This window comes from Mirounga angustirostris, unplaced genomic scaffold, assembly GCF_029215605.1.
Source record: "Mirounga angustirostris isolate CCGP_5_RB_7025 unplaced genomic scaffold, mMirAng1.0.hap1 SCAF_10, whole genome shotgun sequence".
Classification (NCBI taxonomy): Eukaryota; Metazoa; Chordata; class Mammalia; order Carnivora; family Phocidae; genus Mirounga; species Mirounga angustirostris.
Window position 1 is genome coordinate 62,401,542 of NW_026991718.1, and position 16,741 is coordinate 62,418,282.

At 36.9% G+C, this 16,741-nt stretch overlaps 1 protein-coding gene across 5 annotated transcripts in view; it reads right to left on the bottom strand.

Annotated features, from left to right (window-relative positions):
- The window catches only part of VRK2 (VRK serine/threonine kinase 2), a 114,362-nt gene that overhangs the window by 22,531 nt on the left and 75,090 nt on the right, over positions 1-16,741 (bottom strand). For 3 of the 5 annotated variants that reach the window (XM_045884949.3, XM_045884950.3, XM_054509864.2), the window contains exons 8-9: positions 10,697-10,829; positions 961-1,099 (exon numbers count right to left, since the gene is read on the bottom strand). In XM_045884949.3, coding sequence (XP_045740905.1) covers positions 961-1,099; positions 10,697-10,829 — 272 coding nt within the window. The remainder of the gene's footprint in view (positions 1-960; positions 1,100-10,696; positions 10,830-16,741) is intronic. The other 2 variants (XM_045884951.3, XM_045884952.3) reach the window with 2 other exon arrangements.

Sequence of the window (16,741 nt, forward strand, 5' to 3'; positions counted from 1 at the left end):
ATCCAGATTCCAAGCGGAGAAATACTTCCTGTAATATGCCAGTATTTACAAATGTAAACTGTATTACTCTGCATCTGTAGGCTAGGCCCTCTGTATAAAGAACGGATACCACAGCTGAATTTGAAGACTGGTTTCTATGGATCAGCTCCCCCTTTTGTAAACTTCTGTTGTACTCACCTTACTTAAAACACAGCTGCCTTTTCCAATCGCAATATTCTATCTGTGGATAACTACTGTTGAGCATATCTGTCGAGTATATAATGAAAAACTGGCTATTCTGGGCTGCATGCAATTGCTTTTCCTTAGGCCTGATGAGTGGGAAATTAGTAAAATAGCAACATGCTCTGTTCTCAGTCTGACCTAGTTCTCATGCTAACAGATTCTAGGTGATAAAAATTGAATGTGGAATATTAAAACTGTTTATGTGGCTGCAAGATTCTCTCTTACATAAACACCTCCTATAAAAGTTTTGTTTGTTTCTTCCTCGAGAAACAAAACACGCTCTCTCCAAGATCCAGAATTAAGAAAGAGGTACGATGCGCTCACTTGAAAAACAGAAGCCGCATCGCTCCCACCTCGCGCTGTCGCTTTGCACAGTTCACAGCACTCACACCAAACTCAGACTACCTCCATGTCCTCGTACAATGCTAATTTGAAACTGCTCTTCCTTGAAAAGACCACCACCTAGAATTCGGCTTTGGAAAACGCCACGTAAAAGAACAAACACTTCACTTGACATTTTGCGTTACGACTCGTGCGCGTGTGATCTCACAGGTGCTGTCTTAACGGATTTGAAGTCGGTAAGGTGTTTGGCTTTTCAAGAAATGCTTTTCAGATGTCAGAAACTGGCTTTGATTATCGGACCGGGCGAACGGCCGTCTGGTCGGGGCTGGAAACTCCCTTTACTGGAAGCCCTCCAGGGCCCCTGCCCTCCGGGCTGGACTGCTGGCGCGCGGGTACCTTGCTTTAGCAGCCTGGACGGCCGCAGGGTCCCGCAGGCTCCGCTCCCAGGGCAGGCCCCCACACAGGCAGCGCAGCAGGCAGTAGCCGAGGGTCTCCAGGTCGCTCCGTCTGGACAGGGCTGGAGGAGGAAGAAGCACTGACAGAGAAACCCGAGGGACAAGCACGTTTTGAGACCTAGGGAAATCGCCGAATGAACCCTGAAAAAGCCAAATGGGCAAGTGCGTTTTGTTTGTTCAGCTGGATGGAAACGTAAACGCCCGGGCTTTTGGCCACAGTCCACAGACAGGCAGTGACTTGTGGCTGTTGAAAGTAAGGGTCAGTTTCCTCACCTCCTCCACCTCCATCCTTCCTTCGTCTGGCCTGTCACATGGACTCGATCTCCATGGCCTCTGACATGATCCAGACAACCCATAACCTGGCACCAACACTTTCTCCAAGAGCCAAGCAGTAAAACAAAGAAATAAATGTCTGCGGCTAAATTGCTAACATATGTTCCAGGAAGTCCGTGGGGTCTGCACTGGTCATGCGGAGACCCTCTGAGTGCAGACTAAACATTGATGGCCTTTCCTGCTCCAGTCCCGCGAGGAGCATTGGAAGCTGGAAGAATATGACAAAACTGCCATCTAGTGTGCAGGATGGAAACACAGGCCTGTGTGAAGATTCTGCAATTAAATACAAGTACAGGATGAAAAAACGCCTACTGTTTCAGGCACGCGGCTCTAAAATTTTACAAATATTTTTAGATATAAGCAGTGCTAAGCTAAAATTCTGGTCAAATAGCCTGAATAGAAAAATGCAACAGGGAGGCGATGGTGTGCAGAGGTGCTTGGACATAGAGGTGCTTGGACAGAGGCTTTCAGAATTGAAAAGAGGATGGCTTTTCATCAAAAAACACAGAAGAACATTTTTAGGCCACTGTAGATATCATTTATACCAGACTATTAAATGCTATAGACTAATTTTATCATAATTTTTGTGTTTTTTTTAAAGTGTCTTATTTGAAAAGACAATGAAATCTGATGTAAGTCAAAATACAACCAATATTACTGAAATAACGATTACAGCGTTAACGAGATCCCACAAAATAAACTCATTTTTTTATAACCATTCCAAATTGTTACAAAACAATAGGCCGGTATTTACATTTCTGCCATTACTTGAATGTTCATCTGTGGAGGGATATAAAACCTCCTAAGTGCAATATGTGGCTGTTAAACCCGCTGTAAACAGGTATCCTATTTTATTATCTTTCATTAAATAAACTCTGAAAAGTCAGTCAGTAAACTTAGTTTTTAATTTAAAAAGTCACCTACAAAGAAGAATGCCGCGAGCACATCATAACTACTTTTGGTTACCATACGTACGTTATTATAAAAGCAGAAGACAAGATTAGCTGTTACACAGAGTCTGTCTTAACTGCTATTGGAGTACTGGATTATTAAAGGCCCTTCAATCCAGCAGAATGTTACAGTCCCATGGGCACCGTTTACTTTCTTCACAGGCTTCGACAATGTCCTAATGCAAGACTTGGCTCTCCTAGTAGAATAAAAACACAATCTCTGCCATGCTGTTTGGTACTGATTTCTTCAGTAATAAATCTCCCACTAATAATGGAATGGTTCCATTTATACAGATGTGCGCACAAGTCCCTTTTCCATTATGGCAATACCTGATTACCACCACTTAAAAAAAATCACATCCTCTAATTTAAAAAAAAAAAAAATCATATTCTGACACCTGTTTGGACGACACAGGCTACACACAAGAGGTCCTCTGAGGAAAAATAATCAGAATTAAAATGGAATAAACCTTCCCAGTCACTTCCCCCCTCCTCCAACGGAGGGATGAATTGATTTGAAGCTCTAAGTAAAGACGAGTCATTTAGGTTTCTGAAGCCAATCTTTCCTAAACTGGTCTTCATTTGAAATAGCCCCTTGAGAGTTGACTTTACTTGACTATTAGAGTTTGGTCTTACCTAATTAATATACATTATCACATTTATCAACCTTTATTTTCTTTTAGTGCTCATATACATTGATAACTATGGTTAGGTCAATGTTTTACTACTATTTCCACTAAAATATATGTAATGTTAGGGGAAAAAAAAATCCTATAGTCACTCTTGCCACCAGTAAAAAGACACCTCTCCCTCAAATTCCCTCCCAGAGAAACAAATTGCAAAGTTCTATGTGTTTTAATGAAGTTCAACCCCAAGACTCTACCAATGATTAAGTCTTCTTTCCATCTACTATACAGAGAAGAGTCATCTTAATACCTGTTAAATTAAAAATAAATATTCAAGATGGCAATATTAACATCTATGTTTATGTGTAATTAACACAATGAATTGATCATATATCTTTGACTTTAAAAATACATCATCAAGGGCGCCTGGGTGGCTCAGTTGGTTAAGCGACTGCCTTCGGCTCAGGTCATGATCCTGGAGTCCCGGGATCGAGTCCCGCGTCGGGCTCCCCTGCTCAGCGGTGAGTCTGCTTCTCCCTCTCCCACTCCCCCCCTTGTGCTCTCATTCTCTATCTCATTCTCTCTCTCAAATAAATAAAATCTTTAAAAAAAAAATAAAAAATAAAAAATAAATAAATAAATAAAAATACATCATCAAAATATAGATGATATGACAAAAGGATAATAATTATAGAAGCCAGGAACTGGATATTTGGATATGTATTATACTAGTCTATTATTTTTCCTGTGCATTTGAAAAATATTAAATAAAATGCTGAAAATAAAAAAATAACAATTGATATTTGAAGAGAACTATTAATATCTAACTATAAAAATCTTTTTAATTTGAAAGTTGAAATATATTATGAACTGTTTTGCTTCTATAGAATTTGGTCTCTGTATAATTTATTATAATACATAAAGTTCTTCAGTTGAATTTGATAATTAATGTAATCATTAACAGTAGTATATTTTCATGTAGATTTCCTAAAAAGTCAAACTTTTACTTATGATGCCTCTGTTTAAAAATGTGGCAAGATTTAGTTATTAATACTTTGCCTCTACATTCCCTTGTTAGTTTTAAAATATAATTTAGCATCTAGCATTTATTTAGCTTATTAGTATGGAGCAATGCAAATGACTCTTCATTGAAAGCCTGTTGTGTTCTCAATTGTTTGACATTTTCTAAATTATAAAGTACTGTCAAGAGTAACAAGAGTTAAAAAAAAAAAGGCATGGGTGGGAACTTGAATTCTACCTCATTAGAAAGCAGATTCCAGGAACTGTGGATACTAGAGTACTTAATTAAAATAAAAACAATTGATATGATTTATGGATCTGCTATTGTGCCAGACACTCTGCTTTAAATTCCCTCATTTAATCATTCTAACAATAATATAAAGTGCTATTTAAGCCTGTTGATAAACAAGAAAATAGAAGCTCAGAGAAGTTAAGCAACTTGTTTAGTATCACAAAGCAAAAACTGACAGAGCTCTGCATTGAAATGCAAATCTTTCAGAATCCAAAGCCCATACTCACTCTAACAACTACTTTGCCTCGCATTAGTTTTAACACCATTCAAACCACATTACATATTCTACTTCTGTAGTTAGGGGAGTATTTGAGGCAGGCATTTTAACTTAAAACACCAAAGACATACTGATGCAAAGATGGTAGTTTGGCGAGGAATAAACAAGCAGCAGGTCCTGAGGTCTAAGGTGCAGCACTAACGAAAGTTTCCATGCAGGGCGCCTGGGTGGCTCGGATGGTTAGGTGTCCGCCTGTGGCTCAGGTCATGATCTCCAGGGCCTGGGTCTGAGCCCTGTGCTGGGCTCCCAGCTCAGCGGGGAGTCTGCTTCTCCCTCTGCTTCTCCCCCTGCTTGTGCTCTCTCTCTCAAATGAATAAATAAAATCTTTTTAAAAAAAGTTTCCATGCAACTATCCTTTTATGAGACGCTTTCTTTCAAACTATTTCATTGTGATGAAGAAGGGTGTCTAGTAAAAATATTACTTTATACAGTGTTTCGATGGTCCTTCCCAGCTGGTAGGAGAACAAGAGAAGCTAACTTAGAGAACTGGTCCTTATTCTAAAGACAAACTGGAGTAAAAATATCTGGGACCAACTCACCAAATGGAATGTAACAGGAACCGTGGGGAAAAGAAAGTATAAGTGTTAATCCCAAAATGGATCTGATTATTTGCCTGAAGTGCTTTCTGTTTAGTTTTATTTTTTTTATATAGAGTAACATGAAGTATGACGAAAAACAGGATTTGGTAGGAAATAATACAGTGAACTTGAAAACTTCTGTCTTAAGCAGACAGGGGTGAAATGCCCAAAATACTACTTTATATGCTCCGAAATGACCTAAGAAAGAAGAAAACATCTGAATAAGATGCTCACCTGAAGAACTGAATGGTGACTATCTGCAGATCAAATTTGGAGTTTATTCTTTCATTCCCAACTAGTAACCTATGTGATTGTATTTTGTCACTTTAGATGTATAAAAAGCTGAAAAATTTCATGGTGGCCACGATTTATTGCAATATTGAAAAGGATATTAGGAAAGCAGAATGCAATATGTCACATTTCAAATAAAACATTAAACTCAGGTCTCTCTTATTTTTTAGTACTTTAAAATTTTAAACCTTAGTTGGTTTTTTTTTTTAATGAAACACTACTGTGTGAGGCTTAGGTAAAGTTATTCAACAGAGCAAAGATGTTTTTGTTTTGTTTTGTTTATTTTTATTTTTATTTTACCCATCCCTCCCCACCTCCCCTCTGGTGACCATCAGTTTGTTCTCTAGAGTTAAGAGTCTGTTTCTTGGTTTGCCTCCTTTTCTGGTTTTGTTTGTTTTTTCCCTTTGCTTATTTTGTTTCTTAAATTCCACAGAGGTATCTTACATTTGGCCAATGTGTATTATTAACCCAACCAAATAGTTCAAGACCTACATTAAGGCTTTAAAAGTCAGGGCTAAATGTCAAAATTGGGTTATGCCATATAGAATAAAGAGTGTCTTCATTATTTTTTATTTATACATCGACCAAAGACTATTTATAGCAGTAAATTTATCTAAAAATAGAAATCAAGGGTTTGCTTTTCTGACTACTAACAGGATCCAAGCTTAATACCTTAACATCATAATTGAAAAATGGGTTCCCTTTTTTGAATTATTGTTTGAGGAGATAAATATTGTGTAAACCATATGATTTCCTCAAGTTTGGTAACATGAAAATACACTCTCAGTTTATTTCACATACATTTTGTAAGTTGGAGTGCTAGATTAGAGTGAAAGGGAACTGTGCAAAAAATAACACAAGACTTGGATTTCATCTACCGTAGCAATTGGCAAAAATAAAAAAGTATATGTCTCTTTCCTTGATACTGAATATATTACACAAACAAATGGACATTTAAAATGCAATTTAGATATCATATTTTATGGTCATCAATGATGTCAAATTAAAACAGGTATTATACACTCAATGCAGAGGTCTGAAGTATTTAAAAAAGCTCAATATGTTAAATGCAGTATATCTCTAGAGAAATTAGGTATTGACTGCATGCCTCAGTGAGTAGAAAAATCTACAAAAATCCATACCACACATTGATCCAAATATTGCTTTTTAACATTACTAAGAATGTAACAAATTTTAACATAGTATATTTGACACAGATATAATTCTCTTTAATTATCAGGCAACAAGCCCAAAATATGTCTATGTTTATACATGTTAGTTTTTATGAAGAAGAAAAAATTAAGAATAGAAGAGATAGATAAACCCAATGTATATTACTCTAATTTTACACTAAATGAAGCATTTCAGCCACTCAGAAAATACCTTTAGGTCATACAAGAGAATTGAGTTTGGAAGAATAACTGCAATTTTTAAAATACACACAGATCTCCATAGATGTATGGCAGCCCTGGGAATGTTCGTCCCCCTATCCAGCCATCTCTGTGTATCTCAAGTCATATTTTTTGGTTTGTAATAATACAAGCTGCCTTCCTTTTACATACAGTTGAACTAGAAAATGCTTAGGTGAAACTGCTGTTTGGCACCTTATAAAAACTCCTTCATTAGAAAAACCCAGCTAATCCACAGAAAACTGAGAGTTAGCTCTGGTTTCTGAGTACCCACTACAACAAGTAAGAGAGACCAGACGGTCTGATCGGGTTAATGGTCTCTGTTAAGTGGCTAATTCATATGGCAGTTTTACCCTGAATCTTGGAAGATTTCCCTGGGCCTGACCAGCCACAGATACACCTGACATACAGCAAATGCATTGACAACTGGAGGTTCTATTTCCTAGAGATAACTTGTTTTGCTCTTTATGTTTTCCTTTGCATTATCTTTCTCAGTATTTATTTGCTCTCATAGCTGGACTGGTAGAGAAAAGATTTTTCTGAGATTAAACTACACAGTGACTGTACTGAAAGTAAACACATGAATATTTATGAATCTGACCTACCACATTTAACTACAGGATTTATGGCCCTGTTTATTCCAGTTTCTAGATATGACTAAATGATTATTTCATTTCTAATAAATTCCTAAAGTAAAATGTTTTATTTTGGAAAATTAAATGCAAAATGTTAGGAATGAATGGTATTCAAACATTTGAGGATATCAAACCCTTTACTTTATATAGCAGACTGAAACTGCATATTAAAATTTCAGCAAATACACATATTTACATGTATGTATTTATGTATGTGTGTATATATGCATGTATATGTATGCACATATGCACATATGTATGTATGTGTATACAGTGGACCCCTGAACAACACAGATTTGAATTGCATGGGTCCACTTATATGCAGATTATTTTACAGTACAGTACTGTAAACGTATTTTCTCTTCCTTATGATTTTTTTTTTTTAAGATTTTATTTATTTATTTGACAGAGAGAGACACAGCGAGAGAGAGAGGGAACACAAGCAGGAGGAGTGGGAGAGGGAGAAGCAGGCTTCCCGCGGATCAAGGAGCCCGATGTGGGATTCGATCCCAGGACCCTGGGATCATGACCTGAGCTGAAGGCAGTCGCTTAACCGACTGAGCCACCCAGGCACCCCCTTATGATTTTCTTAGTAACATTTTCTTTCTCTAGCTTACTTTATTGTAAGAATATGGTACAGTATACATATAACATTAAAAAAATATGTGTTGGGTGCTTGGGTGGCTCAGTCAGTTAAGCATCTGCCTTCAGCTCAGGTCATGGTCCCAGGGTCCTGGGATCGAGCCCCGCATCGGGCTCCCTGCTCAGCGGGGAGTCTGCTTCTCCCTCAGCCTGCAGCTCCCCCTGCTTGTGCTCTGTCAAATGAATAAATAAAATCTCTAAAAAAATGTGTTAATTGACTATGTTATATGGTAAGGCTTCTGCTTATCAGTAGGCTATCAGTGGGTAAGTTTTGGGGGAGTCAAAAGTTATACAGGGAGTTTTTTTGACTGCTCGGAGCATCAGCATCCCTAACCCTCATGTTGTTCAAGGGCTAACTGCATATGTATGTGTATCTACATAGATATCTATATCTACATACATGTCTATGTAGATATAGATACACCTAGTTTAGTGTAAATTCTATTTTAAAGGCAGTAAGGGAATCTACTTTTTATAAGAATCCTGTGAAACCTATGATAAAAATGAATTATTCACTCCAGCATATAACTTTCTAGCAAATACCAAAAATATGTAATATAGGCACTTTCCTGAACACTCCTCCCAGGGAAGTAATACCATCTTTCTACCATCATTCTCAGTTCAGTCTTCTCCCCAGAGACCTAGCATGGTGAAATCTACCCAACTCATCAACATGTGTTATTATTTAGGGAGGAAAAAACTTAAATGGACTACAGGATAAAAAATTGTTTAAATCGTTCATGAAGATAGCACAATGAAAACACTGCCCTAAACAATGGAATGATTGTAGAGGACGTTCAGAAATACCATAGTCCAAACACTGACCAACTAACATGTAACAACTCTATTTCCCATTCTGCAATCACAGTTGTTTCTTAGCACTTTTAATAGTCAAAATCAGATAGCATCCGTATGAGAGCTATCAGTTATAGAAATAAGTGGTCCCACCATAAGTTAATATCACTAACATAGTTGGACCAATGCTTAAGAATCTGTGTGATGAATTTCCAGTTACACCGCTATGAAAAAAGTACTTCTGGGTTTGTGCAAACTCTTCCATACTAATAAATCTGGCAAAAATGAGGAACAAAATTCATTCAGAGTGAAAGAACTTCAAGTTGAAAAAAATACATCAGTAGGCATTTGACTCTTATGTTTCTTAATTAAAGCCATGTCCCATTTATATCTTTAACTGCTCATTGACTCATTAACAATGTAAATGGTGAAAAATTACACAATATTACTATATTTCTTAGTGATCACTACTTTTCTAACTACCTTATTCTTGAAAAAAAAAAAAAAATGTAGTGGTTTCTCTTAACTCTGATCAGGAATATAAAAGGTAATTTCCATTTCAGAAAATTTAACCTATGATTCTTCCCGGAAGGAAGGTGTATACTGACACACTTGTTTCACTTTTCCCTGGCCTACCTTACGCTAGTGTGGGTTTTAATTGCTGTGGAAAATGATCAAGACCCCCTACATTACATGGTCAATGGTCCTTTTAATAGAAAAGGCAATAATATACAGTTGTTTGCACCAACTAAAACTCGCCAGAAAGTATCAGTTTAGGGTAACAGTTCAACAGCCATTAACAAGTGCAAATGTCTAATTGCCTTTTAGTGACATGGGGTCCTTTCAAAGCTGTTTCTAAATTATTTGCATGGTTTAGCATATTTGAAAATACTTTTATAAATAAAGTTTACAAAGAATATAATTTTGAAAGGCAAACTTTTTCAATAATCACCATTTTTTTTTTTTTACTAGCATAACATTAGAATTGACTTTTTGTCTTGCTGACAGAGCAACTAAGAAAGTACAGTTGCATTGACCATATTGATTGTGAACAAAGCAACCATCAGTGGGACTCTGCACCATATATTTTCAATATTGACCTCCTACTTCCTTTTCCATGGCTTTCTGGGTTAGCTATTGGATTTGGACTGCAGTGTAATAAACAGCTAAGGTTTAATTAATGGTAAATGAATACAAGACATAGGTTATGACTTTAACTAATTAGGGAATTGTTGAATTAAGTCTGCCTTGGAATGCAAGGCAGTACAATCAATATCCAATAAAAGGACTATGTATGTAATTTACCTGCAAATGTGTTTCCAATACCATCAAAGTGAGTTTAAATAAGTAAGATATATGAAAGGCGACTAGGAGAGATTTCCACAAGTTAACACTTTATGGTTTCAGAGAAGATTTCCCTATTGTTGAGAGATGGTATCTTCTAAAACTCTGATAAGGGCCTGGTGAAAAACAGGAATAATTCTTCCCATGTGCACCTTTACCAAATCTGTAATATTAGTGACAGAGCACAAATTCACTTGCTGACCTCCAAGTTTAACCTATACAAACTCGTGATTTCCTGCCCCAAATCAACATCAAGTTTTGCTTACTTAACACCCCGTTGTGCCCTTCTCACTTGTCACAATCTCTGTCTCCTCCCCCTTGTAGACGAAATATTCATTGGCATATAGGAATTCACTACTTTTGATAAAAAACTTGTCAATGTTCTTACTCTTCAAACTGACTACTGAAAGGTCATTACATGGGCCTTTTTACTCTTTAATCATTCTTCTGAAATAAAATTAAGAAAAAGAAAAAAAGAAACCGACCTACTCCCTTGTGGGCATCCAAGCTGGTAAACTCTATTGTCCCATTATGGCCTTTTCTAGGATTTTCCTGATACTGTTTGTGGTTCCCATTGGGACAATATCTGTAGCAAAGTCCATAATCTGCAAGATAAACCTGGAAGACATGAACAGAGAAATGAGTAATGCTTTTGTCCTCTGAAAATATAACCTTTATAATTAATTCTTAAGAAACTGAGAGGTTAAGAACAGCCTCAGATCTACATTTTATTAAACCAAATGGCACCTCAGGATAAAATATATACAACTGGGGGCCATTACAACTAACTTTCCAGCTTAAATCCTGACTTCATCCTGGGCATATCTTGTTTCTGAGTTGACTTAGATTTTAGTCCTTTTTATTTTACTCCTAAATTCCCTTCCCTCCAGGTAGGTATCTAGACATCATAAACTACAATAGGGTTTTGGTTTTTTTTAAATCTGTATTCATACAGCTTATGAGGTCTGCCTTTTTTTGTAACCCTTCCCTTAAACATAAACGTGTTTCAAGCAGGGAGGGGAGAGGAGAGCAAACAATCTAAAAATATAAACCTAATGTTATAGGAAACTCCATTAACAGGATGTATAAAAATAGTGAACAGACTATAAGAGGTAATGACTCTTAAAAAAAAAAAAAAAAACCCCACCATGTTGCCTGTATTTAAGAATGGAACATCAATGCCGTACTTTTGGCCTTTCAGACCGATCCATATCATCACTGTTATCTTTGTAAGTCAGTCAGAATTGCAAGCACGGTCTCCAAACAGAATATAGATTGTTAGAAGTCAGATGGCAATTCAAGTGAATTTTTTTCAGATTACTTTTGGAGAGAGAAAGAAGGGGGAAGAAGTAGTTTTACAGATACAGCATGCCCTGAATAGGGAACTGATATGACTAGACATTCATCCTCATGTGTAGCCAGAATAGAGTAGTTCCCAACTACGTTACCATGCTCCTTCCAAAAAGAAAGCAGTTTAAATTTCTTAAATGTGTTGTTTCACATATATTTCCTTAAAATTGGGGGAGTGAGGCAACATTTCATGATACAGCTTCAAGACAATAGAGTATTGCCTACAACTTGCGCTTTAAAATATAACAGAAAATTTATTATGATATTAATATTACAAGAAAATTTAGTATTAAATTCTAGTCTCTCTAAGTTTTTGGTTTTAGGATAGCCTAAGAAGGAGATAATTTGACCTTCAAAATATAAACAGCACAGAGTTTTCTTCATTTGATGGAGAATATAGCTTGCTAGAGTGTCTGGAAACATGATATTTCAGTTTTCTCTCTCTCGCCCACAGACACCATTTCTCAACATGGCCTCAGAAGTAACCGATCCCTCTGCCCTAAATAACTAGACTCCAGGATCAGATGTGTTAACTGGTTGCTTGCTTTCACTATTTAGGATACACTTTATTTAGTTTAAGAACTAAATAGACTTCACTTTGCAAAGTAGATATCCTGAAAATGTACATACTGTTAATGCAGCAAAAGGAAACATTTTAAATATGCTAGAGTAATTCATTACTTAAAAAAAAAATGACCGATAGGCAAACCATAAGAGACTCTTAACTCTAGGGAACAAACTGAGGGTTGCTGGAGCAGAGGTAGCTGAGGGGATCGGGTAACTGGGTGATGGGCGTTAAGGAGGGCACTTAATGTAATGAGCACTGGGTCTTATAAGCAACTGATGAATCACTAAATTCTACCCCCAAAACTAATAATACTCTATATGTTAACTAAATTGAATTTAAATTAAAAAATTTAAAAAAATTAAAAAAAAGACCTATCAAGAAGTTTTTCATGTAGTCATTAGTTAAAAAAAAAAAAATCAGACCTAAAATTTATGGAGTGCCTAATATGCACCAGGCAGCATGCTAAGAGGTTTATATTCAGTGACCCTCACAGAAATCCTGTAGGTAGGTACCATTATCTCCATTTTACTCAAGCACAAACTGAAGCCTAGTGAGATTATGTGATTTGTGTAGTAAAATGGAACCAGAGTCTGAAACTGGAGTCTTCACTCTCCATCACTGTCAAAGGGAAATTGCACTGGACAAGTTACACAGACAAGGAAGACTTTATTCAAAGCTACTGAATAAGGGAGAGAGACTGTTGCAATTGGGTAAGAAGTTTGAACTCAACTCCGCTGAAATAAAACATGGGCAAGTTTTTAAGTGCAGGGGGTGAGCTAGTGAAATAACTGGAGGAGGTTAAGGGAAGGTTGGTCAGTGTGACTAGGTTGTCCATGTTGTTAATTGGTGTGTAGACTCCAACCCTCCCTCAGAGTCAGGGGGATAAGGGCACAATCTTTCTTAATGACTACATTTTAAAGGGATGGCTCCCAGGTCCTTGAAAAAGACACTCCTGGGTTGCAAAACTGGCAAGAGGCTGGGAAAAGATTTACATCTCAAAGGCACAGAGAAAGAACTTACAATTTCAAGTTTTCTAAGGTAAATGCTCTAAAAAAAGGATAGGGGCCTATAATCCAGAAGAAAATGGTCTAAAGTTCAGTCAAGCTGAAGATAAGAAGCTGATAATATAGTAAAGAAAACATATGCTAACCATTTGACTAAGAATACAGTAATTCATTTGAATAGTGCTGCAGTGGACATGTGGGTAAAGATATCTCTTTGAGATAATGATTTTATTTCCTTTAGATGTATACCCAGAAATGGATTGTTGGATCTTATGGTAGTTCTATTTTTAATTTCTTGAGGAACCTCATATTGTTTTCCAGGGTGGCTGCACCAGTTTGCATTCCCACCAACAGTGCACCAGGGTTCCCTTTTCTCTACATCCTCACCACTTGTTATCTAATCTTTTTTGATAATAGCTTAACTGGTATGAGTTGATACCATATTGTGGTTTTGATTTGCATTTCTCTGATGATTCAGAGATCTTTTGTGGTTCCAAACAATTTTTAGAATTGTTTTCCTATTTCTGTGAAAAAGGCCACTGGAAATTTGATAAGGATTAAATTGAGCCCACTGATTGCTCTGGATAATATGCACAATTTCACAATTTAGTTCTTCCAACTCATCAGCATGGAATTTTTTCCTATTTATCTGTTTCTTCCTCAGTTTTTTTCATCAGTGTTTTATGGTTTTCAGTACATAGGTCTTTCATGTTCTTGGTTAAATTTATTCCTAAATATTTTCTTTTTGATGCTATTATAAACGGGATTATTTTAATTTCTCTTTCCAATAGCTCATTGTTAGTGTATGGAAATGCAACTGATCTTTGTATACTGATTTTATATCCTGCAACTTTACTGAATTCATTTATTACTTCTAGTAGTTTTTTGGTGGAGTCTAGGGTTTTCTCTATATAATATCATGTCATCCACAGAGACAATTTTACTTCTTCCTTTCCAATGTGGATGACTATTTTTCTTGCCTAAATGCTCTGGGTAGGACTATATTTGTTCAGTACTATACTTGCTCTGTGGCCTAACATGTGATCTATTCTAGAGAATGTTCCATGTGTGCTTGAGAAGAATGTGTATTCTGCTGCAGTTGGACGGAATGACTTGTATAGGTCTGTTAGTCCCACCTGGTCTAACATGTAGTTTAAGCCCAGTGTTTCCTCATTGATTTTCATCTGGATGATCTATCCATTGTTGAAAATGGGGTATGGAGCCTCATATTATTATATTGTTGTCTGTAGGTGGAGACTTTATTTTATTATTATTATTTTTTAAAGATTTTACTTATTTATTTGACAGAGACACAGCGAGAAAGGGAACACAAGCAGGGGCAGAGGGAGAGAGAGAAGCAGGCTTCCTGCCAAGCAGGGAGCCCGATGCGGGGCTCGATCCCAGGACCCTGGGATCATGACCTGAGCCGAAGGCAGACGCTTAATGACTGAGCCACCCAGGCGCCCCTGTAGGTGGAGACTTTATTCTGTTAATATATGCTTCATATATTTGGTACACAATACTGGGTGCATAATCATTGATCTTAATAGAGAGTTGTGGGCAGGATTCAAATAATCATGGAATGCTGTCAAACAAAGTGGTAGAACAAACAAATATCTATCCCCACCACCCAATATATAATCCCCGGTTTTTTAGTTTGTTTTTTATCTACTAGTGCAGCATATGGTTTAAAATATTTATATTCTATGAGAATTGGCTAAATTCTCTAAAATCCTCGTAAGTTTTACCACTAGCATCTATCAATATTATAGATCTTGATGCACTAATGGAGAAATTTAGGAGTGACTGCATTTGGTAAGTAGAGATTTTGGTATAAGCACAGTCAATAATTTGTCCCAAGTAATCAAAATGTCGATAAATTAATTTGATACAAATTAGGTCAAAGTGAGAGTTTCTATGAAGATATGGTAGTAGAAAAACACAGTCTAGAATTCTGGAAGAACAATTCAAAGAAAGAAAAAAAAGACTGGGAAATATTGTCAAACAAGATAAGAAAGGAAGGAAAGGAAGAAAATTTGTTAAGGTTCTACTTAATGTGATAATCACTGGGCAAAGTACCTTTCACAAATTATGTCATTAAATCCAGGCAACCTCCCAGCCAGGTAGCATTGGTCTCATTTTACATATGAGGAAGCCAAGCACCCCAGTAATCAAGTAGCTTGTCCAAGTCAGCGCTTGTAAAGGATGGAAACAGGATTCAATCCCATGCCAATATAACATCAAAGTCCATTCTCTCTTTTTTTAAATATAGTATAGAATTTGGGGTTCTGTCCATTTCTGAAATTTTGTTGAAGTCAAAAATAAGTTTAAGCAGAACTTAATACACACTAAAGTTTGCAGTCTAGGTCCTATTTTTGTGTGCCCTTGAGCTAAGAATGATTTTTACATTTTTATAGGATTATAAAAAAAAAAGAAAGAAAAAAAAAGAATATGCAGCAGAGACCCATATGTGGCCCACAGAGCTCATAAAAGCCTAAAATATTTACTATCTGGCTCTTTGCAGAAAAAGTTTGCCAACCCCTAATCTAAAATAAAAATTGCTTTCTAGTTAACTTTTTAAATATTCTCTCTCTTTTTTCTGTGAAATAAAAAATAACTAGTTAATATTTTTCATTTTAAGTATAAATATATATAATATCCCTAGTTTTAGACAAGCCTGTAGTGGGACAGTCCAAAGTACCAAGGTCAAGTAGGAAGTGATCATTTGCATTGTAATCATACTAGGCATAGAAAAATGTAAATATCTAGCTTCCTAATGCATTTTAATTTTTTTAAGGATTTTATTTATTTGAGAGAGAGAGGTGGGGGGGGCATGAGCAGGGGTGAGGGGCAGAGGGAGAGAGAGAGAAGCAGACTCCCCACTGAGCGGGGAGCCCAGGGGCTCGATCCCAGGATTCTGAGATCATGCCCTGAGCTGAAGGCAGATGCTTAAGCGACTGAGCCACCCAGGTGCCCCTCCCTAATGCATTTTAAATGATTTTCTTTTCATGTGACTTTTCTGAATTTAGTAATCATTTTCTTTCTCCATGAGTAAAAGAAGAGCCCTGCCTGTCTCCCCTGGATCTTTCTATTCCACTGCACTACCTCTCACATTTCCACATGGAACTCCTTTTCTTCTCACCTTTCTTAGATATTATGTTTTATTATAACTTCGTGAGGTGGGTAGGGAAGATGTGTTATTACCCACATTTAATAGATAAAAAATAATGTGCTACACCCAAATAATGCAAGTCACCCAATGCTAAGTCTAGCTTCTACAAAGGGTTTTCTTGTTTTAGTGAGTTGCTCAGGCTCCCAACTTCCCCACTCCAAAACAACCCACCTAATCTGAACTAAGGTTTACATGGACATTTGACTTTATTATTTTACCACAGAAAGGGTAGTGTGGCAGCCACTGAGGGTCCAATCCCATCCAGAAAGAACCAAGCTTTCACCTATGAGGACGGCAGTAAGGGGACGACCTCAAGCGACAAGGGCCATCAGGAACTACTATGGCATGTGAGCCAAGGCCATGCTCTTCCTAGGCAGCACCTGTCAAACAATGATCACGGTGGGGGTATTGCGTGGCCATTGCTCCCCACGGGGCT